This window comes from Schistocerca serialis, chromosome 1, assembly GCF_023864345.2.
Source record: "Schistocerca serialis cubense isolate TAMUIC-IGC-003099 chromosome 1, iqSchSeri2.2, whole genome shotgun sequence".
Lineage (NCBI taxonomy): Eukaryota > Metazoa > Arthropoda > Insecta > Orthoptera > Acrididae > Schistocerca > Schistocerca serialis.
This window is the reverse complement of record NC_064638.1, coordinates 654,545,396-654,571,902: the sequence shown is the minus strand read 5'-3', so window position 1 is coordinate 654,571,902 and position 26,507 is coordinate 654,545,396. Positions and strand designations below refer to the sequence as shown.

General features: G+C 40.1%; 1 protein-coding gene across 1 annotated transcript in view; it reads right to left on the bottom strand.

Moving 5' to 3' along the window:
• LOC126420874 (zinc finger protein 585A-like) overlaps positions 1-13,224 on the bottom strand; it is an 85,008-nt gene extending 71,784 nt beyond the window's left edge. The window contains exons 1-2 of the mRNA XM_050087233.1: positions 12,671-13,224; positions 6,388-6,581 (exon numbers count right to left, since the gene is read on the bottom strand). Of these exons, the coding sequence (XP_049943190.1) occupies positions 6,388-6,395 (8 nt within the window). The 5' untranslated portion in view covers positions 6,396-6,581; positions 12,671-13,224. The remainder of the gene's footprint in view (positions 1-6,387; positions 6,582-12,670) is intronic.
• Positions 13,225-26,507: the final 13,283 nt, after the last annotated feature.

Below are 26,507 nucleotides of genomic sequence, written 5' to 3'. Positions count from 1 at the left end.
ACCACCTATGGCATAATCGTACTGGAATGGATTTCTGCCCCTATGTATGCGCATTATATTACATTTATCTACGTTTAGGGAAAGCTGCCAGCTGTCGCACCATGCATTAATCCTCTGCAGGTCCTCCTGGAGTACGTACGAGTCTTCTGATGTTGCTACTTTCTTGTAGACAACCGTGTCATCTGCAAATAGCCTCACGGAGCTACCGATGTTGTCAACTAAGTCATTTATGTATATTGTAAACAATAAAGGTCCTATCATGCTTCCCTGCGGTACTCCCGAAATTACCTCTACATCTGCAGATTTTGAACCGTTAAGAATGACATGTTGTGTTCTTTCTTCTAGGAAATCCTGAATCCAATCACAAACCTGGTCCGATATTCCGTAAGCTCGTATTTTTTTCACTAAACATAAGTGCGGAACCATATCAAATGCCTTCCTGAAGTCCAGGAATACGGCATCAATCTGCTCGCCAGTGTCTACGGCACTGTGAATTTCTTGGGCAAATAGGGCGTGCTGAGTTTCACATGATCTCTGTTTGCGGAATCCATGTTGGTTATGATGAAGGAGATTTGTATTATCTAAGAACGTCATAATACGAGAACACAAAACATGTTCCATTATTCTACAACAGATTGACGTAAGCGAAATAGGCCTATAATTGTTCACATCTGATTTATGACCCTTCTTGAAAATGGGAACGACCTGCGCTTTCTTCCAGTCGCTAGGTACTTTACGTTCTTCCAGCGATCTACGATAAATTGCTGATAGAAAGGGGGCAAGTTCTTTAGCATAATCACTGTAGAATCTTAAGGGTATCTCGTCTGGTCCGGATGCTTTTCCGCTACTAAGTGATAGCAGTTGTTTTTCAATTCCGATATCGTTTATTTCAATATTTTCCATTTTGGCGTCCGTGCGACGGCTGAAGTCAGGGACCGTGTTACGATTTTCCGCAGTGAAACAGTTTCGGAACACTGAATTCAGTATTTCTGCCTTTCTTCGGTCGTCCTCTGTTTCGGTGCCATCGTGGTCAACGAGTGACTGAATAGGGGATTTAGATCCGCTTACCGATTTTACATATGACCAAAACTTTTTAGGGTTCTTGTTTAGATTGTTTGCCAATGTTTTATGTTCGAATTCGTTGAATGCTTCTCTCATTGCTCTCTTTACGCTCTTTTTCGCTTCGTTCAGCTTTTCCTTATCAGCTATGATTCGACTACTCTTAAACCTATGATGAAGCTTTCTTTGTTTCCGTAGTACCTTTCGTACATGATTGTTATACCACGGTGGATCTTTCCCCTCGCTTTGGACCTTAGTCGGTACGAACTTATCTAAGGCGTACTGGACGATGTTTCTGAATTTTTTCCATTTTTGTTCCACATCCTCTTCCTCAGAAATGAACGTTTGATGGTGGTCACTCAGATATTCTGCGATTTGTGCCCTATCACTCTTGTTAAGCAAATATATTTTCCTTCCTTTCTTGGCATTTCTTATTACACTTGTAGTCATTGATGCAACCACTGACTTATGATCACTGATACCCTCTTCTACATTCACAGTCCAGAAAGTTGATGCTTTTATTTTGTTCATGTTCCACTGTAAATTTGATTTTCTCATTTAGATAACTGAAATGATTTAGATGTCTGTGATGTCTTTGGTATCCCCTTTCACTAACAGTAGTGTGTCATCTGCGTATCTCCTATAAAATTCTATTTCCTTTAGGCAAGGTTCTTGGCTGTCAAATGATTTTTATTCTAAGTGATTTATGTATATGTCAGCTATGGTACCGGATATACATGATCCCATTGCTAGACCATCTGGTTGTTTATAAGTGTTGTCATTAAAGGTAAAGTAGTTCTAATTTAGGGTTAGCTGAAGGAGTTCCATAAATTTGACAATCTCTGTGTATGAAAGATTCTTGTGTTGCATTACTGTTGGAGCTTCTTGTATGGGTATGTTAGAATAAAGGTTGGTGATGTCAAGTGATATAAACTATGCATCTTGGGGGAGCTATCTGGTTCTTAGTTCTTTAGCTAGAAGCATGCTGTTTTTTATGGAATATGTTGTTTCATATGTACAATTTTTCATCAGTATGTTATTCAGTTTTTGTGACAGTTTGTATGCTGGGCTATTTATAGAAATGACCACGGGACGTATCGGGTTTCCATTTTTGTGTATTTTTGGCTGTGCTCTTAGGTGTGGTGCTTTTGGATTCATCCATGTAAGGTAGCCTATTTCTTTTCAGTTTCTGTCAACAGGAAATGTGTGTTCTTTAATTGTTCCTTAATTTTACTTTGAAATTGTTTAGTTGGGTCTTTTTCAATGTGCTGAATATTATTAGCAGCAAAAAATTCATTTGTTTTGTGTATGTATTCTTTTTCTTTCATCACATCAAATGGATTGCTTTTGTCTGACTTTACAACTATGCATTGGTTGTTTTTCAGTTTATTATTTATAGATTTTAAAGTTTTTGTATCATTTATTGTAATTTAGATCTAAACTTATCTTTATTCATTTCTTTCTCAAGAAGCCTGCTTACTTTGTGACCTATTGCTGCTTTTGTATTTGAATTTAATTTTGAAGCATCTGCTGCACTTTTAGTTGCAGCTATAACCTTTTCAGTGTATGGTTGTTGAGGTTAGGTTTTACATTGTATTTTAGTCCTTTTTGGAGTAGATCGTTCTCTCTTTGGTTGAACTTTATGTCTGTGTTGTTCACCACTCTACTGTAAAATGTGTGTGTGCTTTTGTCAGTTATTTCAAGGTTGGATCTCTTATTTTGTTTGGATGTCAACGTCTGTAGTTTCTTGTTATGTGTGTTGCAAATGGTCAAGTACTCCTTGTTGACTATGTCTTGGATGTGCCTGAAAATGGTGTCATAAAGTGTGGGTTCGATGTTGCTTGCTGCAGCACTACCTGTGGATCAGAGGTCTGTTTCCAAAACACTGATCTCAAGGGTTGGTTTACTGGTAGCCAGTTTGACCAGACTATCAGCAAGTTCATTCCCCGGGATCCTGACATGAAGATCACTGACCCACAACACTCAAGGGTAGTCTGTAGACTACCTGTAAGAAGATCTTTGTAACTGTTTTGTTTATATAAGATATTTTCGATGTGTAAAGTGTACAACAAGTTGTGTGTGATGTTTAGTGTGTGTGAGGTTCTGCACAAATGGACCATTAGGAAACTGTAAGTATAAATTCTTTTATATTTTGCCACTAACTTCACAAAAAGAATTGATACCCAACTAAAAAGCCGTGTGTTTCTTATGTATTGCAGTAAAAGTCAACGAAATGAAGCACTCACACACACAGACAACATCAAAAGAAATGGCTTAATACACACAAAAAATGCACTTGAAAATGGGAATTATTTCTAGAAACGCGCCGTGCGAAAAGTAAAATAAAGAAAAATTGTGACTGGTAGCAGAAGATTTATTTATTTATAAACAAACCTATTGTTTCTACAGTCACAGGCTTTCAAAAACCATTTATAATGGATCAAATCAGAAGAGGATCAGGTACTTCCCATATGAGAAGTAGGAAACAGCCTGGCTTGTAAGATAGAGTATAGTATCAAAGCTGACCTGGAAGAAACAAGTGCAGCAACAGCAAACACTCGTGGGGTTTGTTGAAGTTTGGCAGTGACATGACCAGCCATGGGTTAACGCAGCTGTAAGCTGTGTAAACAAGGAGCTGAGTAGGTTGCTTTTGACTGAAACAAAGTCTCATTTCTGTGCTGTACCTGTTGCTACAAGAGATGGGTATACACAAATCATGGCCTTTCCTGACTAGGAATAGCTGAGCATCTTGCAGAAAGCGTAAAAGGGGGAGGCGTCAGTACATGCACACAAGAGAAAGTCCCAATGATTACTGGAGCCAGAGAGGCACAATTTTTAGATTGGTCAGGTTATGGACAGACAGTCTTGAAAGAAAGTATATCAGAACAGGATCACAATATATGTAATAGTTTCCAGAAAACTAAAACTAATTTGTTTTGTCAGGTTATGGGGCCGAAAAACAAGATAGATGAGCTTTTCCTACAGCTAGATGTGGAAAGTTCTGAAGTGACACACATTCTGTGGCTCTCTGAACACCACGAAACAACAGGGGTGGAAAAGTTAAATATCAGGTATTATACAGGGTGTTACAAAAAGGTATGGCCAAACTTTCAGGAAACATTCCTCACACACAAAGAAAGAAAATATGTTATGTGGACATGTGTCCGGAAACGCTTACTTTCCATGTTAGAGCTCATTTTATTACTTCTCTTCAAATCACATTAATCATGGAATGTAAACACACAGCATCAGAACGTACCAGTGTGACTTCAAACACTTTGTTACAGGAAATGTTCAAAATGTCCTCCGTTAGCGAGGATACATGCATCCACCCTCCGTCGCATGGAATCCCTGATGCGCTGATGCAGCCGTGGAGAATGGCGTATTGTATCACAGCCATCCACAATACGAGCACGAAGAGTGTCTACATTTGGTACCGGGGTTGTGTAGATAAGAGCCTTCAAATGCCCCCATAAATGAAAGTCATGAGGGTTGAGGTCAGGAGAGCATGGAAGCCATGGAATTGGTCCGCCTCTACCAATCCATCGGTCACTGAATCTGTTGTTGAGAAGCGTACGAACACTTAGACTGAATTGTGCAGGAGCTCCATCGTGCATGAACCACATGTTGTGTCGTACTTGTAAAGGCACATGTTCTAGCAGCACAGGTAGAGTATTCCGTATGAAAACATGATAACGTGCTCCATTGAGCGTAGGTGGAAGAACATGGGGCCCAATCAAGACATCACCAACAATGCCTGCCCAAACGTTCACAGAAAATCTGTGTTGATGATGTAATTGCACAATTGCGTGCGGATTCTCGTCTGCCCACACATATTGATTGTGAAAATTTACAATTTGATCACGTTGGAATAAAGCCTCATCCGTAAAGAGAACATTTGCACTGAAATGAGGATTGACACATTGTTGGATGAACCATTTGCAGAAGTTTACCCATGGAGGTCAATCAGCTGCTGCTAGTGCCTGCACACGCTGTACATGGTACGGAAACAACTGGTTCTCCCGTAGCACTCTCCATACAGTGACGTGGCCAACGTTACCTTGTACAGTAGCAACTTCTCTGACGCTGACATTAGGGTTATCGTCAACTGCACGAAGAATTGCCTTGTCCATTGCAGGTGTCCTCATCGTTCTAGGTCTTCCCCAGTCGCGGGTCATAGGCTGGAATGTTCCGTGCTCCCTAAGACGCCGATCAATTGCTTCGAATGTCTTCCTGTCGGGACACCTTCATTCTGGAAATCTGTCTCGATACAAACGTACCGCGCCATGGCTATTGCCCCGTGCTAATCCATACATCAAATGGACATCTGCCAACTCCGCATTTGTAAACATTGCACTGACTGCAAAACCACGTCCGTGATGAACACTAACCTGTTGATGCTACGTACTGATGTGCTTGATGCTAGTACTGTAGAGCAATGAGTCGCATGTCAACACAAGCACCGAAGTCAACATTACCTTCCTTCAACTGGGCCAACTGGTGGTGAATCGAGGAAGTACAGTACATACTGACGAAACTAAAATGAGCTCTAACATGGAAATTAAGCGTTTCCGGACGCATGTCCACATAACATCTTTTCTTTATTTGTGTGTGAGGAATGTTTCCTGAAAGTTTGGCCGTACCTTTTTGTAACACCCTGTAGAACAGTATAATTTTTGTGTAGAGTTAACATAGAAAAAAGGATTCCAACATCAGTAAGAGTTGGACACAAAGTCGGAAATATTGGGGAAAAAAAAAAGACAGTTTTTGTGTTGATCAGAACTCAGTGACACGAGATTGTGAGTTATTGTTCCAGAACACTTCTCTGGTAATTTTAACATGCTACAGAACCCCTCTAGGAAACTTTCACGTACTTATGAAAAATCTAGATGCATTATTGAGCTAGTGCAGATTTCTTAAAATGTACATACAGGATAAATGAACTGGAATCATTTGGGTGTTTCAATCTTATTTCAGTGGCTAATTTTCCAACTAATGGGCATTAAGATAACAGGAACCTGATTGTTAATATATTTACAAACAGCACTCATGCTGAAACAATGTGTACACAATTGTTAATGGACTACACAGTCATGATGCACAATTAATGGAAATAAAAAATTTAGCATCTCACAGTGGTAAGGCAGGTTCATGCAGAGCAGTGAGGCTTACTAACAAGAACAGGATACAATGGTTTAAGTGTAATTTAACAGAACTGAAACAGGATGAGGTATATACAGAAAGAAGTGCTAATGCCAAATTCAATTTATTCCATAGTGAATTTGTGTCAATATTTAAAAATAGAAGATGTGGCCAGAAAGTAAGTACCATTTCATCTATCACCATCAACAGCACTTGTGCCACAGTTCTGCACATTTGCCCTCATCTCTCTGATTCGTTGTCTTTCCTCTAACATCATTATAGCCAGATTCTGCTGTTTTTACATTTGTTGGTGGTTGTTCAAAATGTTCAAGGCAATCTCTCAGCCAAACGAGAGTGAAGAACATTCTGAAAAATGGTTTCTGAAAAAAAGAAGATAATCCAGCTGAAACTCATCAACAACTTGTAGTGGTTTATGGTTAAAATGTAATGACTGATGAGGAAATGGGTGAGATAATTCAATGATGTACGAATCAACTTTCATGATGAAACACAGTGGGCAGCTTTCAATTGTCAATGATTGTCTGGTTGAGAAAATTGATGGAAACAGGTGGCTCATGATACGAATGCTTTGTAAAGAGTTTCCATAAATTTTGAAAACTGTTTTGCATGAAAATGCCAAAAACTGCTTAAGTCTTCATAAATTGTGTTCCCACTGGGTTTCAAAAATGCTTATGGATATCCACAAAATGAAGTGACTTGACAGTGCTTTGACATTTCTTACTCAATACAGTTATGAGGGAGATGAATTCTTAAACAGAATTGGGACTGGTGATGTAACTTGGGTTTATCTTGTTGCCCCAGAATCAAAACAAAAGTCGATGGAATGGAGGCACCCACGATCCCCAAAAAACAAAGATTCAAAACAATGTTTGAGTACAAAAAAATCATGTGCACATTGTGTTCTAGGACAGACTGGGCATTCTGCTTGCTGAGTTCCTTCCCAGAGGTGAAATCATCAATGCGGTACGATACTGTGAAACACTGAGAAAACTTTGGCGTGCCACTCAAAACAAAAGCCATGGAATGCTCAGTCAAGGTATTGTGTTCCTTCATGACAATGCACGTCCCAAATTTGCTGGTGTCATTCAAAAATTTTTCAGTAATTTGGTTGGGAGCAGTTTGATCACCTGCCATACAGCCCCAATCTCTCATCTTCTGACTACCACTCGTTCGTGAACTTGAAGCCTGATTCTGGAAGAAGATGCTATGACAGCAACGATGACACAAAAAATGGTGTTCTGCAGTAGCTGTCTTACCTGACAGCATTTTCATATGAAGAGGGCATAGAAAAGTTGGTTTCTTGCTATAACAAATGTCTGAACAATGGTAGCAATTACATAGAAAAATAGTTTAAGAAATGTTCCTTCCCGTGAAAATATACTTTTGTTTAAAAATGTTTTTATGAGTTTTTTCCAAAACAGTACTTACTTTCTGAACATGCCTCACATATTTTCTAAAAAGTTATCCAGCTACTCCTTAAAAAGCAAGTAATGGGTAACCAAGGGAATTAAAACCTCATGGAAGCAGCAGGAAGTTTATATAAGGGCCAGAATAAGTTGAGATCCAACATTACTTACATACTACAAAAAATACTGAGCAAAAGCTCATATGGTGGTCATGGAATTTCAAACATAATTATAAAAAGTTGCTCTAACTTAATAAGTAACAGCCTTAAAGATATACGTAATGCATCACTGGCACAGAGATTTTTTCCAGACAGGTTAAAGTATGAGCTTGTTACACATATTTATAAGAAAGGTAACAAGAAACACTTAAATAATTATGTTCTAGTTTCCTGGCTGACATATTTTCCATAATATTTGAAAAAGTAGTGTAGTCAAGAATAGTCTCACATTTAAGCAGAAACAATTTTCTTAGAATATCACAGTTTGGATTCCAGGAGGGTTGCTTCACTGACAATGCAATTTATATATTCATATACCATGTGTTTGATTGTGCAGATCATGATACTTAAGATTTATTGTATTGACGGGTCTACACACAATTGGTTTCATGTCAATGGAAGGGTACGATTCCACCCGTCTGCTTCGGTTCATGATGTAATTGTGTTGTGTGACATCATTGAGGCATAACATGTTAGAAATGGATTTTGTGAAAGGGGAGTGTTGGGGTAACTGGTGGTGCACTCTAGTGTGTAGTGTTTGTTTCTAAATTTTTTGTGGGTGATGTTAGTGAGGTATTGGCCTTAGTGCTGCTTGTTACTCAATGTTGTGGGAGTTTGATCTTTTGCTGCCTTGGCAGAATGTTATTTCAAAATCTTTAGTTATTGCCTACCAATTTATTTATGGTTTTGAAACTTATAGTTTATTGTGTTGTTAACCTTTTTTTTGTTATATCTATGAATGTTACAATGAAGTTTACTAGTCATTGGTTGGTTGCTGTTATAGCTGACAATATGGCGTACCCAATTAAAGTTCTCCAGTTATATGGCCACTTGGTGGAATGTGCAGTGTCAGCAGTGCGTGGAAATTATGACACTGAGCCAAGTCTCTGCTTCTCAATCCACACACAAGTGTATGCGGCAACATTTTCAGTGGGTTTCCGCAGTGGTTATTTTGGTGTGTGTGGGTGGAAAAGGGGGGGGGGGGGGAAGTGTCTTTTATTTGGTTTAATCTAGAGGAGGGTCAACCGAAGCATCCGATCCCATTCGTCGGCTTTGACCCGTGACGTAAGGCTGTTGCGGTGTGTGACGTCACGACGCCGCGGTATTTAGTTTGTGAGAGTGGCGTGTTTCTAGGTGTTGTTTTGATGCAATCATCGGTGCTCTCTGGTGGTGTGTCAACAGTTTTCGGTTGTCGGCTATGATGGGGAACAGTGCATCGTCTCTACTAAAATTTCTTCAACTATTCGGATTTTTGGATGAAGTCGTGAAGAAATGAGGCTTACTTAAAATTCTGGCATCTTGGACCATGGATGGCTGTATGTGGAGATGTTGTAAGGATAACACGTCAAGGGAAGTGTTCGATCCCAACGTGTGGCTGTGAATGTTGGTATTGGTATCGGGAGATGTTTTTGAGCTATATAGGTCCGGGGAAATGTTAGGTCCTAATGTACGGAATCGGGAGCTGCTGTTGAGCTATATAAGTCAAGGGAAGTGTTCAATCCCAATTTATGAGATTGGGAGCTACTGTTGAGCTATATAGGTTTAGGGAAGTGTCCGATTCCAGATGATGTGTTTAGTGGTATTTGAGGAGTTTTGTGATGTCGGTTTTTTTTCGTCGTTTTGCGTGGTTTTGTATGGGGGTGGGTGTCTAAATTTGTTTATATTTATATAATAGAGGGAAACATTCCATGCGGGAAAAATATATTTAAAAACAAAGATGATGTGACTTACCATACGAAAGCACTGGCAGGTCGACAGAAAAACAAACAGACACATACATACACACAAAATTCAAGCTTTCGCAACAAACTGTTGCCTCATCAGGAAAGAGGGAAGGAGAGGGAAAGACGAAAGGAAGTGGGTTTTAAGGGAGAGGGTAAGGAGTCATTCCAATCCCGGGAGTGGAAAGACTTACCTTAGGGGGAAAAAAGGACGGGTATACACTCGCATGTGTGGATGGATATGTGTGTGTGTGTGTGTGTGTGTGTGTGTGTGTGTGTGTGTGTGTGTGTGTGTGTGTGTGCGCGAGTGTATACCCATACTTTTTTCCCCCTAAGGTAAGTCTTTCCGCTCCCGGGATTGGAATGACTCCTTACCCTCTCCCTTAAAACCCACTTCCTTTCGTCTTTCCCTCTCCTTCCCTCTTTCCTGATGAGGCAACAGTTTGTTGCGAAAGCTTGAACTTTGTGTGTATGTATGTGTCTGTTTGTTTTTCTATCGACCTGCCAGCGCTTTTGTTTATATTTAGTTTGTCCCCACCCAAAAAACCCCATTTCCCGCACCTGTCCCGTTAGTGTCATTAGGCTTTTTGTGGAACGTGTGTGTGTTTGTTTTTTGGAAGTATTTTTGTCTTCATAATGTGTACGTAACGACTTTATATGGGCCGTGCGGTTCTAGGCGCTACAGTCTGGAACCGGGCGACCGCTACGGTCGCAGGTTCGAATCCTGCCTTGGGCATGGATGTGTGTGATGTCCTTAGGTTAGTTAGGTTTAATTAGTTCTAAGTTCTAGGTGACTGATGACCTCAGAAGTAAAGTCGCATAGTGCTCAGAGCCATTTGAACTATTTGACTTTATATGCACAATATTGGAATCGTGGTTTATGGTCGTTTCCGCCATATTTATGACGTCATGGGTCAAAGCAGACGAGCGGGATTGGACGCTTCGGTTTCTACTTTCTGCACCATTAGTTTCATTTTATTGCTGATGTTAAAAATTTTGCATGGTTAATACCTTTGTTCATGGGTGCATTTAGTGACTTTATGGTTGCCATTTCAAATAAACTGGGAAGTAGGGGCACCTGCCATCTTGATGACATCACAGGTCAAAGCAGATGGGTGGCATTGGACACTTCCCTACTGCTCTGGTTTGAGTCATACTTAACAAAGAGACTGCAAAATGTTGTGCTGAATAATTCAAACATTTTGTACGTATCCTGTAAATTTACTCATCATTCCATATCATTTAGATAAAGGAATCATCCAAATGATGTATGGAATTTGTAACAAATCTGATGTGACACGAGAATCCAGTTTCACACAAAATAGTTAGCACCCTCAGCCACTATACACATTTTTTAAACAAACAGGCAACTTTCTTGGTCTTTGCCGAATTTTTGTTACCTAAGGCTGAAACAGGCCAAGAAGAATGCTTGATATAAGTCATCGGCTTTGGCCAGTGGCTTAATTTTAATGGCTTCTGTCACATCACCTTTTAGTGTATATATTTATAGTTTTGTTGTTAATTGGTGAAGCCAATGAATGGGATACTAAAAAACCCTGGCTGTGGTGACAGACTGATCTGTAGCTATGCCCAAGGTCTGGGAATGTGACGGTGTGGTTGAGAGTTTGCAAACCCAATGAATGTGATACCATAAAACCTGATTGTGGTGACAGGCTGATCTGTCACAGTCTACATGAAAGAGTTGCCAATAACATCACATACTAGTCACCACATTGTTTACGGCATTTGTCGCATGTTTCCTATGCCACTAGTCAAAGCGGATGATTTGTCTCCAACATTATTCGGCAGAAGAGCTTGCATAAAAAAATATCAACAGACAAAAATTTACCAGCAAACTTTTAATCTTGGCATCAAATGTAACTTTTTCAATTGTTTACTGCAACATATATTCTCAAGTATTAACTCAAATTCAAGTGTTCTGCCTAATTTATAGTAGTTCCTGGACACATTAGAATATGTAGCTATGCCCTACAGCTACTTTAGGGCTGGTGTGTGTGTGTGTGTGTGTGTGTGTGTGTGTGTGTGTGTGTGTGTGTGTGTGCGTGCGCCACACATTACAAAGTGGTTTGGAATTTAGCCCAAGACAGCATGCAATATGGTTAAAAGGAATGTCTCCCCTCCCTGCCAAATACTTCACATGAAATGATTCCACACTAATGATTCCAATCAGCTACATTATTCTGACGATAACTTACACTGAAAGTATTTCAATAAATACTTCAATTGCGATTATTATTACATTCATATTATTGTTCTCTAAAGCCATGTTTCTCTTTAATTGTTTACGACGCTGTTACAATCAATGATGGACACTGGTAGGTGACACATTACACTGCTTTAATCAATTCTCATTGTCCAGAATGAGATTTTCACTCTGCAGCAGAGTGTGCGCTGATATGAAACTTCCTGGCAGATTAAAACTGTGTGCCCGACCGAGACTCGCACTCGGGACCTTTGCCTTTCGCGGGCAAGTGCTCTACCAACTGAGCTACCGAAGCATGACTCACGCCCGGTACTCACAGCTTTACTTCTGCCAGTACATCGTCTCCTACCTTCCAAACTTTACAGAAGCACTTGCCCGCGAAAGGCAAAGGTCCCGAGTTCGAGTCTCGGTCAGGCACACAGTTTTAATCTGCCAGGAAGTTTCAATTCTCATTGTATCCATGGAACATATTAGAGATAAACAAGGAGCTCTGATGCAAACATGTTTTGATACTACAGAATCTAGATATGGCTTCTGAGTCTTTCTGTCATGATTCAAAACATCAACCACACACTACAGCAAAAGAAAGAGTTAGCAAGAATCCAAAAACATTTGCATTAATAAGGAAACTTCGTCGCATTAAACTAGACAGGCGGTTCATGCTTAGTTTTAGGAATTTACTTCATTATTGCATAAAACATCTTGCATTACTCTGGTTTCACTAGAAACTAACTGCAGGTCAATTTCTTTTTAAACAACACTTAATTTATTTACTTATGCACATAATTTACTGACTACAGATTTCAGTTAATCAGACAATTGTTAAGAGATTTTCTAAGAATTCTTAATTAGATACTGACAGATAAAATAAACGCATACCAGAATTTCTTTACCGAGGTCTCTCTTCACACAGTTCAAAGTCGCGGCTGTAAAATTCTACTGCAGATATTCGCCGCCTGCTGACGCCGCCTCCGATGAATTTGTACCAGAGATATTTGTGTGTTTAATTTCATTATAATGCTTAGAGTTAACAAGAGAGTTTTCGTCTCTTGTCGTGTAGCACAGAAGTGAGCGGTCTTAATAGTACAATTTAGGTTACGGTTTGTTGCAATGCCGTAGTGCTGAAATGGTGCCAAACATCTTCAAAAAAAAGTCTGCACAAAACTATTACTTGCGTCTTAATTTTCTCTCATACGATATAGTCTCAATTTTCTTTAGTACATTTAAATAATTATTCAATAATTATCATCGGGTACTATGCGAATTACTGCCGGCACAATTTCTCCAGGAGCCACTATAATATTCGTGGAAGTACGTTTGATGTTGGTAAGTGCATTGTCACAAACTACATCCGCATATCAACAAAAACATGTAGTTGTTTACAAAGGAGCTAACAGTTCTAAGAGCATACCGCTGCCCTCTTACTTTTGACACTTCAGTTGTTCCAAAGTGTTACTTGGGCAAAGATATCACTCACCCCGTTTACATGTGGTTCCCAAAATCGGATTTAGTAACGGGGACCTTACACGTTCAATAATATTATTAAATTGTCAATATATTGACCGTCTGAGGGCGCGTATTGACATACTGTTAATACTAGAAATATTGATGAACAGCACTGATAGACCTCAAAATATTCTCGGTATTGTCAACACACACTGAACATGTGTGACCAAATATTAACAGTTTGACAATATTCTCCATTCAGATGTTGACAGACCTTCGGGAACCAGCCACACCACGCTAGTGTGCAGGATTTTTTTTTTTTTTTTTTTTCAATTCGCCGATGTGTATATCATAACTCAGGTTCAATTTTTAGCTACATAAAAAAATTTTAATAGGCCTACGCAAGGGTAATTATTGTTTATGGCCCTTCAGGATTGTTTCGGAGAATTCTCTATGACTTTTTTTACTTCATTAATTTGAAAATATAGTGCAGATTGTTGTTACACAATACCTTTCAAAACCACTCCCATTTGGAAAAATGCATTGTATATTTACAATGACTACTAAGAGGTTTACGAAATGCATGTCAATTCCATCGAATAACCACAAAGCGTAAAAAAAAAGTTTTATATTAATTGCGTGTACAGTCCTAGCCAGGCAGACACAATTGCTTCACAGATTTCTGTACAATTTTACTAATTGTGCTAGCTGATATTACAGAACTTCGAGCATTAGAATGACCTATCTGTCGTCAGACACCTCAGAGTTACTCCTCATCTCTTGACGAACGCGACTGCCTCCCTCATTAATATATTGTACTTCTCTATTTTATGTCGCTTCGACACTAGTAACTTGTTGTAGAAAGCAGAACTCATCGGAAAGTTATTTATGAAATCTTTCGGGTCTGTGATTCTGATTTCAGTCAATAAATTAACATGTGACTGTTCGCTCCTTTTTTAAACTATTGTCGGACCCATTTCCTCTTTTGTTTTCTACTGGTTGCAAGCTGTACATAATGTAATTGCAGCACACGCTTTTCTTTGGGTGCTCGACATCTTAACCTGCCCGCCCCCGGTAGCTGAGTAGTAGCTGGCACGGTAGGTCACCGTGTTCAGTCAGAGATTTGGTTGCCCACTGTAATAAGAAACTGAGATAAGAAACTGAGTGGAAGGCTCAACAAACGAACTTTAACGGATGTCATGTGAAAAAAAAGTGGGCAGCACGACAGAATGTCAATCCGAAGGGCCCAGGTTCTATTCCCGGCTGGGTCAGAGATTTTCTCCACTCAAGGACTGCGTGTTGTGTTGTCCTAATCACCATCATTTCATCCCCATCGACGCGCAAGTCGCCTAAGTGGCCAAAAATGGAAAGACTTGCGCCTGGCGAACGGTGTACACGACGGGAGGCCCTAGTAACATGACATTTACACCTTAACCTAAAATTGCGCTTTCAACTGCCAAGTTTTGTCAACGTTATTCATAGTGTGAGGCCGATTCAATACTTTGAAGATTCCAACAAACCAGTATCGTTCAATAAATATTGAACGTGTGTGGGCCCCTTAAACCACTTTCTCAGAACTGGTTCTGGATGGTCATCTAAACAAAGGAGGTGTTCTAACTTCCTTGATGAAAACAATGCAAAATCGTTTCTTGAACCTCCTTGATGTTAAGCACAGTCTAACAAAATAGTCGCGACACTTCGCCTCAATTTGTTTCCTAATGCGCTAGCAGTGCGCCAAGTGGCCACTAAGTTAAACTGTTGAATTCGGCGCTTGTGAAAGCGAAAGCAGATAGTAGTTGTTTGGTTGTTTGCACAATTGTTTTTACAAATAGGAGCGTAGCGTAGCGCAATAAATTGCAGCAACAAGAAGAAGAAGGTACCACTTCTGTCTTATTTTAGGTTTCCTAAGTACCCTGAATGGAATGGACAGTGTCTTGAAAGGAGGATATAAGATGAACATCAACAAAAGCAAAACGAGGATAATGGAATGTAGTCGAATTAAGTCGGGTGATGCTGAGGGAATTAGATTAGCAAATGAGACGCTTAAAGTAGTAAAGGAGTTTTGCTATTTGGGGAGCAAAATAACTGATGATGGTCGAAGTAGAGAGGATATAAAATGTAGACTGGCAATGGCAAGGAAAGTGTTTCTATAGAAGAGAAATTTGTTAACATCGAGTATAGATTTAAGTGTCAGGAAGTCATTTCTGAAAGTATTTGTATGGAGCGTAGCCATGTATGGAAGTGAAACGTGGACGATAAATAGTTCGGACAAGAAGAGAATAGAAGCTTTCGAAATGTGGTACAACAGAAGAATGCTGAAGATTAGATGGGTGGATCACATAACTAATGAGGAAGTATTGAATAGGATTGGGGAGAAGAGAAGTTTGTGGCACAACTTGACCAGAAGAAGGGATCGGTAGGTAGGACATGTTCTTAGTCATCAAGGGATCACCAATTTAGTATTGGAGGGTGGCGTGGAGGGTACAAATCGCAGAGGGAGACCAAGAGATGAATACACTAAGCAGATTCAGAAGGATGTAGGTTGCAGTAGGTACTGGGAGATGAAGAAGCTGGCACAGGATAGAGTAGCATGGAGAGCTGCATCAAACCAGTCTCAGGACTGAAGACCACAACAACAACAACAACAACAAGTACCCTGAGAGGTACCGGTATACACCATCATATTACTAAATTGCATCGTCAAGATTCGCTTGCAAATTATATGTATATTGATGATAAATGTTTTGTTTTAGGAGTAGAAAATGGCTAGTGAATAGCAGACGAGAAGATCTTATGAAAAAACACCCTGTTTACCTTTATAATAATGTTAAGTTTTGTTCATTATACATCGAAGAAAACCAGTTCATGGATGCAGACAATAATAAACTAGTGTGGAATACAGCTAACCACATTGTTTTACATTCCAAATACCCAAATACACCACCTCAACTGACAATGATGAGGAGCTGCCACAAAGGCTGGACAATCCGTCTAAAGCTGTAAAACACTCCTACAGCACAAAAGCAGCCAGTTCAACTCTCTATATATCAGTGCCAGATTCATCTGAATCGTCAATACAGACCTGCTTTGACGATGAAGTGGGAAAATTAAGTGCAGTTACTCGTGTTTAGAAAAAGTGTGTGGATTATCAGAATGTGCAGATTGCTATACTTCATGCAAAACTGTTATGGGACAAGGAAAGTGCCTATCACTTTAAGTACAGATATCAACAGAAACTATCAGAAGGATCAAGTGAAGAAGGACAAATAAATTTTGAAGACTTTTGCATCCCAACATTTAAGAAAAGGTGCTCTTGACTTGTTGTTAAACCAGATTAGCATGCCATCTGCAAGATGGAAAGACCAAACTAAGCTGTTTGCTCTAAAGTTATTATATTACAGCACTCAGGCATACACGTTTTGTCAGAATGTTTTATGTTTCCATCAGTGTGTACATTACAGAGGTATGTGGAAGGCATACAAATAAAATGTGGGATAGGTGACAATATGTTCCACTTCTCTGATACTGATAAACTAGTGTATATGTCAGTGGATGAAAAGTCTCTAATGGCGAATTTAACATATGACAGCACTTCTGACAATGTTATTGACTTTGAGGACTTGGGGTTTACACTCACAGTATATTTCTCCCACTATACAGCACTTGCTTGTCCCACTTAGAATAATACAAATATTTAGGTCGTACTCGTGGCAACAGGTGACAATGACTAAAATACAGTAGGTCTATGGAACACCAAATGGAAAGTCGATTCCTTTTGAATGTAGAGGTATATATCTGTGCTTCTTATGTGTGAATCTATGTTTTTATATTCCATTGATATCAACGTGATAAGCTACAGTTCTATCCAATGACATAAGTGTTTCTTCACGAACGTATTGTAACTCGCCACTGGATTCAAGAGTTTTATCTCTACTTGTACTTATTTTAGAATCATTTTGGGAACATCTGTCTTCTGATATTACACAAACTTTTGGAGGAAAAAAATAAATCCAATATTTTGTAAATCACATAGTAAAATGATGTAAAACAAACACTATGCTTACGACGCATCTGAAGTTCTTGTTTGTCGCCGATTGGAGAGCTAGTGTCGCTTCAGCTGTAAAATGGCAACAACTTTCGCAGTAGTGAGATACGCGACTGTTATGTTACACTGCGATATAAACGGTCCAAAATCGTGTTTTGAAATCTGCTTCTGGTTGCCGGTTTTCAATTGCGCAATCGATTTTCGTTACCACGTAGGCGCTACCGGTTTTGAAACGCGCTTGGGCTATCAGGTTTCGTCTTGTTTTTAAAAATTTTCGGTTAATATGGACGGCGAAAAATTACTGCCATGAAAGTAAATTCCTCCTTTTCTCTTGAAAGTAACTGAAACAATTAGAAAAAATATCAGCGGGAATACGCCTGCACGAGTACCAGAAAATATTTTGTCTGCATATTTGCTTTTCTTGAAGATATTCTTGTTTGGCAAGTAAATCTTCTGTAATTTCGAGCTTGTAAATATCCTTTTATACTTTATAGGTGGCTCATAGTAAAACTAAGTCACCTGCTAACTCTTTCTCGCATGTGTCAGTCCTTTCTTTGCATTTTGCTCTGACAATGTGCGGTAGTTTGTTTTTACCTATTAAACAACATGTTTTGAATATTCACTCACAAATGGTTCAAATGGCTCTGAGCACTATGGGACTTAACTTCTGAGCTCATCAGTCCCCTAGAACCTAGAACTACTTAAACCTAACTAACCTAAGGACATCACACATATCCATGCACAAGGCAGGATTCGAACCTGCGACCGTAGCGGTCGCGCGGCTCCAGACTGTAGCGCCTAGAACCGCTCGGCCACAACGGCCGGCTATACGCTCACGCTTGCGTGTTTTATGCTACATTTGTGAAATAGTGGGACCTACACGTACCAGAACCTCTCGGAAATTTGAAGATGAATAATAAAATTTTTGCCAATGCCACTACACTAACCAAAATTATCGAATAACCAAATCTATCCCTAATTTTCTTCACTCATGGCATCATCTATTATACCACAGTGAAACAAGACAATTTCGAACTTTCATACGCCGATATCTCATAATCTGTCATTAAATATCAGTTAACTCTATCTTTTCGAGAGATCCTTAGTGTGCTAGTGCATCAAACAGCATTTATTTATAGGACATAAGTTATAACGTGGTTATCATATAAAACACGCTAAATACGAGCTTAACAGAATGTAATATGGCCTCTGCGAGATGCTTCCAATAAAGTATGATACTTAAAGAAGTGTAGTCACAGCAGCTCTCGTAACCTATAAGAAAATAAATGCATGTTCATTAGACTAGCACACCGACATATGTTTGTAGACTTGCAAACATGCCTTTATTTGTATGTACTTCCTTGATATATATACACCACAAAAAGTATTGTGGCGTATGCTCCTTTCAATGATATACTTTGGCTTTCACGAAGGCATCGGTAGATGTCTCTGTTGTCAAGGTATCATCAAAGTCTAACGTATCAGTCGCGACACTCACTGCTGTAAAAGTTGTTACAGTTTGACAGCTGGAGCGACACTAGCGCTCCAAGCGGGGACGAAGGAGAACTTCAGATGCGTCGTAAGCATAGTGTGTGTTTTGCATCCCTTTCCTACGTGATTTACAAAATATTGGATTTATTTTTTCCCTCCAAAAGTTTGTGTAATATCAGAAGACAGATGTTCCCAAAATGATTCTAAAATAAGTACAAGTAGAGATAAAACTCTTGAATCCAGTGGCGAGTTACAATACGTTCGTGAAGAAACACTTATTTCATTGGATAGAACTGTAGCTTATCACGTTGATATCAATGGAATATAAAAACATAGATTCACACATAAGAAGCACAGATATATACCTCTACATTCAAAAGGAATCGACTTTCCATTTGGTGTTCCATAGACCTACTGTATTTTAGTCATTGTCACCTGTTGCCACAAGTACGACCTAAATATTTGTATTATTCTAGGTGGGACAAGCAAGTGCCGTATAGTGGGAGAAATATACTGTGAGTGTAAACCCCAAGTCCTCAAAGTCAATAACATTGTCAGAAGTGCTGTCATATGTTAAATTCGCCATTAGAGACTTTTCATCCACTGACATATACACTAGTTTATCAGTATCAGAGAAGTGGAACATATTGTCACCTATCCCACATTTTATTTGTATGCCTTCCACATACCTCTGTAATGTACACACTGATGGAAACATAAAACATTCTGACAAAACGTGTATGCCTGAGTGCTGTAATATAATAACTTTAGAGCAAACAGCTTAGTTTGGTCTTTCCATCTTGCAGATGGCATGCTAATCTGGTTTAACAACAAGTCAAGAGCACCTTTTCTTAAATATTGGGATGCAAAAGTCTTCAAAATTTATTTGTCCTTCTTCACTTGATCCTTCTGATAGTTTCTGTTGATATCTGTACTTAAAGTGATAGGCACTTTCCTTGTCCCATAACAGTTTTGCATGAAGTATAGCAATCTGCACATTCTGATAATCCACACACTTTTTCTAAACACGAGTAACTGCACTTAATTTTCCCACTTCATCGTCAAAGCAGGTCTGTATTGACGATTCAGATGAATCTGGCACTGATATATAGAGAGTTGAACTGGCTGCTTTTGTGCTGTAGGAGTGTTTTACAGCTTTAGACGGATTGTCCAGCCTTTTTGGCAGCTCCTCATCATTGTCAGTTGAGGTGGTGTATTTGGGTATTTGGAATGTAAAACAATGTGGTTAGCTGTATTCCACACTAGTTTATTATTGTCTGCATCCATGAACTGGTTTTCTTCGATGTATAACGAACAAAACTTAACATTATTATAAAGGTAAACAGGGTGTTTTTTCATAAGATCTTCTCGTCTGCTATTCACTAGCCATTTTCTACTCCTAAAACAAAACATTTATCATCAATATACATATAATTTGCAAGCGAATATTGACGATGCAATTAAGTAATATGATCGTGTATACCAGTACCTCTCAGGGTCCTTAGGAAACCTAAAATAAGACAGAAGTGGTATGTTCTTCTTCTTGTTGCTGCAATTTATTGCGCCACGCTACGCTCCTATTTGTAAAAACCATTGTATAGACCAAAATAAACAACTACTATTCGCTTTTGCTTTCACGAGCATGTCAAACTTAACAGTTTAACTTACTGATTGCTTGGCAAGCTGCTAGCGCAGTAGGCAACAAAATCGAGACGAAGTGTCGCAACTGTTATGTTAGACTGTAGTATCCTCATGAAAGAGGCAGCCATTGTAGCAGACGAATTAAAGCAGAAACTATTTATATGCTCGGCTTGTTGATTCATTGCAAATTTGCAAAGTATTTTTCTCTTTTGTTTCCTTGAAAGTGACAACCTGCCCAATTTATACTCGTTACACAGTGGTCTATTGTTTGAAAAGTACTTAACGTGCTGCTTCAGCGTCACATACACTGAAACACCAAAGAAACATGTATGCATGTGTACTAAAATACTGAGATATGTAAACAGGCAGAATGCAGCGCTGCAGTCGGCAACGCCTCTATAAGATGACATGAGTCTGGCGCAGTTGTTAGATCGGTTGCTCCTGCTACAATGACAGGTTAATCATTAACATTTAAGCGAGTCTGAACATGATGACGAAGCCGGCCCATAAGCGATGGGGTATAGCATCTCTGAGGTAGTGATGAAGTGGAGATTATTCTGTACAATCATTTCATGAGTGTACCATGAATATCAGGAATCCATCAAACAACAAATCTCCGACATCACTGTGGCTGGAAAAAGATCCTGCAGAATGGGACCAATGATGGCTGAAGAGAATCGTTCAACATGACAGAAGTGCAACCCTTCTGCAAACTGCTGCAGATTTCAACGTTGCGCCATCAACAAGTGCCAACTTGCGAATTATTCAACGAAACATAATTGATATGGGTTTTCGGATCCAAAGGACCACTCATGTATGCTTGATGACTCCGCGACACAAAGCTTTGCACCTCACCTGGGACTGTCAACACCAACATTGGACTGTTGATGGCTGGAAACATGTTGTCTGGTCGGACGAGTCTCGTTTCAAATTGTATTGAGTGGACGGACATGTACGGGTATGGAGACAACCTCTTGAATCCACGCACCCTTCATGCCAGCAGGGGGCTGTTCAAGTTGGTGGAGGCTCTGTAGTGGTGTGGAGCATGTGTAGTTGGAGTGATATTGAATCCCTGATACGTCTAGATACGACTCTGACAGGTGACACATACATAAGCGTCCTGTCTGATCACCTGCATCCATTCTTCTCCATTATGCATTCCGACGGACTTGAGCAATTCCAACAGGACAATGCGACATCCCACATGCCCAGAATTACTACAGAATGGCTCCAGGAACACACTTCTGAGTTTAAACACTTCCGCTGGCCACCAAACTCCCCATACATGAACATTATTGAGCATATTGGGGATGCCTTGCAACGTGCTGTGCAGAAGAGATCACCACCCCCTCATACTCTTACGGATATATGGACAAACCTGCAGGATTCATGTTGCCAATTCCCTCGAGCACTACTTCAGACATTAGTTGAGTACATGCCACATCGTGTTGCGGCACTTCTGTATGCTCGCAGGTGCCCTACGTGATATTAGGGAGTCGTTCCAGTTTCCTTGGCCCTTCAAAGAATGTATGCTGGTTGTGTGACGTATGTTCTAATTTGTGCGAAACATTACAAATGTTGTCGTATTTTCTTTCTTTGAAAGTGAGAATCTGTCAACTACATACAAGTTATTTACATAGTGGTATGTATTAAAAATCCAATGTGCACAAAAAATTACAATTCACTGCCAGGAAAGTTAACTTGTTCCTTTGCTCTTGAAAGTAAGTGAAACACGAGCAGAAATATGCCTAAACTAACACCAGAATATATTTCGTCTGCATATATCTTAATTTCAAGACATTCTTGTTTGGAAAAGAAGTCTCCTCAATAAGTAGCGTGTAAATTTTCATTATACTTTACAGGCAGCTGACAGTGAGACTAAGCCATCTTTTAATTCTTTCTCACATGCCAATCTTTTTTTGTTTTTGTTTTTTGTTCTCATGATGAGTGGGGATTTGTTTCTGCAAGATAATCAAAGTGTTTTGAATATTCAGCCGCATTTCCGTGTTTCTAGCGTAATTTGTAAATTATTGACAATGAGTAGTCGCATAAGCCCTGAGAACTGTGAAGGTGAATAATAAAATTTTTGGAGATGGCAGTACTCGAACCAAGAAACCTTCAGAAGCCAGTAACTCATTATCTGACATTTAATATCAATTTATTGAACCTTTTCAGCAGATCCTCAATGTAATGGTGTTCTGGAATAGCATTTATTTATAGAAAGTAAGTTATCCATTGTTATCCTCTCCACCAAAATCCTCAGCCCCACATAAGTTTCAGCTTTATCCAAAGGCCTCACTTTCAGCTCTCCTCCCAGGTTTAACCATGTTGGACTTGTGAAATACCTACTCTCCTTCTCCTACTCCCTATAGTGGAAACAATTCTTTGCCACCAGCCCCTCCAATCAAAGCCAATTCATTCCCAACATTGAACGTGCCAATTCATACCACCATCCAACTGTGACCTTCCCACACTTCCACCTAACTAGCCCTGGTCACCTTCCAGGAATTCCTAACTTCCAGCTTGACCTCAACATCCTTCCCCAGTCCCTCTCTAAGAACAACAACCTTTCAGCAGAAGAAAGAACTGCCCACACAACCTAAAAACGGATCCTGACCTTATCATACTCCCAGCAGACAAAGATTCCATCACTGTTTTGATGGACTGGCGTGACTAACTGACAGAGGGCCTCTTCCAGATGTCTAACACTTCCACCTACAAGCTCTGCCAAAGTGACCCCATCCCAGAAGTCTACCATATCCTCTAATCCCTGCTGAAATCCTTAGACCCTTCACAGAACCTCTCCCCTCAATCCATCTCCCTACTCACCTCAACAACAGCATCGACACCCACCTTCTTCATGCTCCCCAAAATTCACAAACCTAACAATCATGGGTGCCTCGCTTTGGCTGGTTACAGTGCCCCCACCGAAAGAATCTTGGCCTTTGTTGACCAACATCTGAACCCAGTTGTCTAAAACCTAGCCTTCCTAATTAAAGATACTACCAACTTCCAGCATCAGCTCTCCACCATCCTCACACCCTTACTTTCCTGATCTATACTCATCACTGTTGATGCAATCTGCTTAAAGACCAACATCCTTCATGCCCATGACCTTGCTGCTGATGAACACAACCTCTCCCAATGCCCTACAGATTCCAAACCCATCACTTCATTGTTGATACACACAGCCAACTACTTCCTGATCCATAATTACTTTGAAGTGAAGGCATGTAAACAAATTCATCGCAGAGCCAACGGCAGCTGCATAGCACCCTCCTATGTCAACCTCTTCATGGGCCACATAGTGGAAACATTGTTAGCTTCCCAAAACCCCAAACCCCTGGTCTTGGTCAGGTTTATTGATGATCTCTTTATAATCTGGACCCAATGCTAGGACACCTCATCCTCATTCCTCCACAACCTCCACGCCTTCTCTCCCACCCACTTTACCTGGTCCTCCCCCACTCATCATGCACCTTCCTAGATGTTGATCTCCTCCTCTTAGATGGCTCCATCCCCATCTCGGTCCACATCAGACCCACCAATCACCAACAGCACATGCAATTTTGACATCTACCACCCCTTGCACACCAAAAAATCCCTCCCATACAGCCTGGGCGCCCATGGTAGATACATCTCCAGTGATGACAGTCCCTTTCCCAATATGCTGAAGACGTCACAAACGCCTTCGAAGACTGGCCCTCCAGAACTTATTCACAAACAGATTTCCCATACTATATCCTTACAAACACCTGATTCTCACATCCATCCCAAGAATCAACCAAAAAGGAGCACCCCCCTTCTCACCCAGTACCATAAGGGACTGAAACCTGCCCTTCGCCATGGCTTTGATTATGTATCATCATGCCCTGAAATTAGGGACATCTTACCCTAGATACTTCCAGCCACTCCCAAAGTGGTGGCCTGCCACCCATCCAACCTCCACAATATCCTAGTCCATCCCTATGCCAATTCCACCTCCAATCCCCCGCCACAAGACCTGCCCAATCCACTCATCCAGCACCACCTATTCCAGTCTTGTGACAGGCATATCCTACTCATCAGAGGCTGGGCCACCTGTGAAAGCAGCCATGTTATATAACAGCTGTGCTGCAACTACTACATAGTGTTTTACATTGGTATGACACCCAACCAGCTGTCAACTAGAATGAATGGCCACCGCCAAACCATTGCCAGAAACAAGATGGACCACCCAGTGGCACATTATGCAGTAAAGCATGAAATGTGAGATTTCAGTGGCTGCTTAATATCCCATGCCATCTGGATCCTCCCCATCACCACCAGCTTTTCTCAGTTGCAAAGATGGGAAGTATCCTTAAGCATATCCTTCACTCTTATAACCTCACTGGCCTAAACCTAAGGTAACTTTCTGCCCCCCCCCCAATATTGTGTTTGGATGTGACTGTGTGTACACCATTCCTTACCCCAGTACCCTGGCCACTTTATGTCAGCTGGTTGTGTGCTGCTATCTCACACCCTAGTCTATGAAATCGCGTGCCCAGCCATCTACCAACTGCTCCCCCTAGCTAGCCCATAGACGGCTCCCCACTCCCCACTCTCCCACAATCCGCTACACGCTTCCCGCCAACCCCCTCCCTGCATCCCGCCTCTCTCCATCCCTCACCCCACCAAACCTGCAACCCCAGGACCCTAGTACACTCACCAAGAGCCAGGAAAGAGCTGTCAGTTGACTGAGCACAGTGTAGAGAGACAGGTGTGTGCATGTTTGTGAGTGTTTTTTTGCTTGTGTGCATGTTTTTCCTACAAATTTGAAAAAGTAAGTTCATTGCAAAAGCTAACAAAATTCTTTACCTTTTGCTTGTGTACTTGTCAACAACGCAATACTTCTGCCTTTCAGTGACTTGTTTTCTTTATTCCTAAATAATCTATAATTCTCAGCCAGTACTTTCCGTACTTTATAATACACTGATGTCACTGAGGCCAGCACTTTAGAATCGCAATGTGGCAGCGAGCGGAAAGGACGTATAACCAGCCGGTTGTTTAATGATAAAACAGTCTTAAGAAATGGTGATAAACCGATGTAGCTACGTTACCTTTAGATTCTCGACACAATGGTCAATACATGCGTCGTGTTTGGCAGTAGTTTTTCGTACAGCAGACGGAAGATACAAGGAACATGTCTAATTGCAAGGATGACTAGAAACGTCTTCCGTATTTTTGCTTTTTTACTGTATTGAAGCCTAAATAATTACGTTACAGTTTGTCTCATCTAAAAAAACCGGCAGTCTTTAAATAGTTCATGTATATTTTCAGGGGTTTAATCAATGTAGTTTTAACCAGTTTTGATCAACTTTGGCTTCTCTTCGAATAGTATATTTGTTATGAAAGTGCTCCTATAAGTAGAATACGCTATTTGTAATTGATAAGAAGTGTCTTTATTCATTTGAGTGTTATTATGAAAACCACAGTCTGCTTTAAATGTGTCTATATGTAAGCTGATATTCTCATAATGCTATTCTACAAAGTATTTGTTAAACTCAACTAGTACACAAATATTTGCTCAACTGCAGAACTTGTTTAGTCCAGCTAGTAAAGTTTAAAACGTCATTTCGTTTCAGGAAATTGTAGTAGTATATTGACAAACTTCCTGGTGCTGCCATCTTACTTCACCAAACGTCAGGCTTCAGTAAAAGATGTGCCTTTGCCAGTCTAAGAATGCATGTCTGTGCAACTAATGAGCACTACAGAGTATAAATTATATACATAATAATATTTATTCTCTATAGTGAGCAACAGGGAGTTAGCATATTATTTTAACCTCCTTAGTTACCAATAGTTGACCTGTTGATTTCACTGACGTCAAGTGAACAGACACTGCAACTGGAATCGATTAGATTGCTATTACATACAGACCGTTTTGGGAGTCATTCAGTCACTGTTTTGCCAAGGCTGAAGGGTGAAGCGATTAGTTTCCGCCACGATATAATGGACCACATTCAACATGTGTATGTCATTTCCAATAAACAAGCAACATGAAGACGATTAAGTCCAATTCACATTGGCCATTAGGAATGTCACGTCAATGTTTCTTGGGAAGAAAGTTTCGAT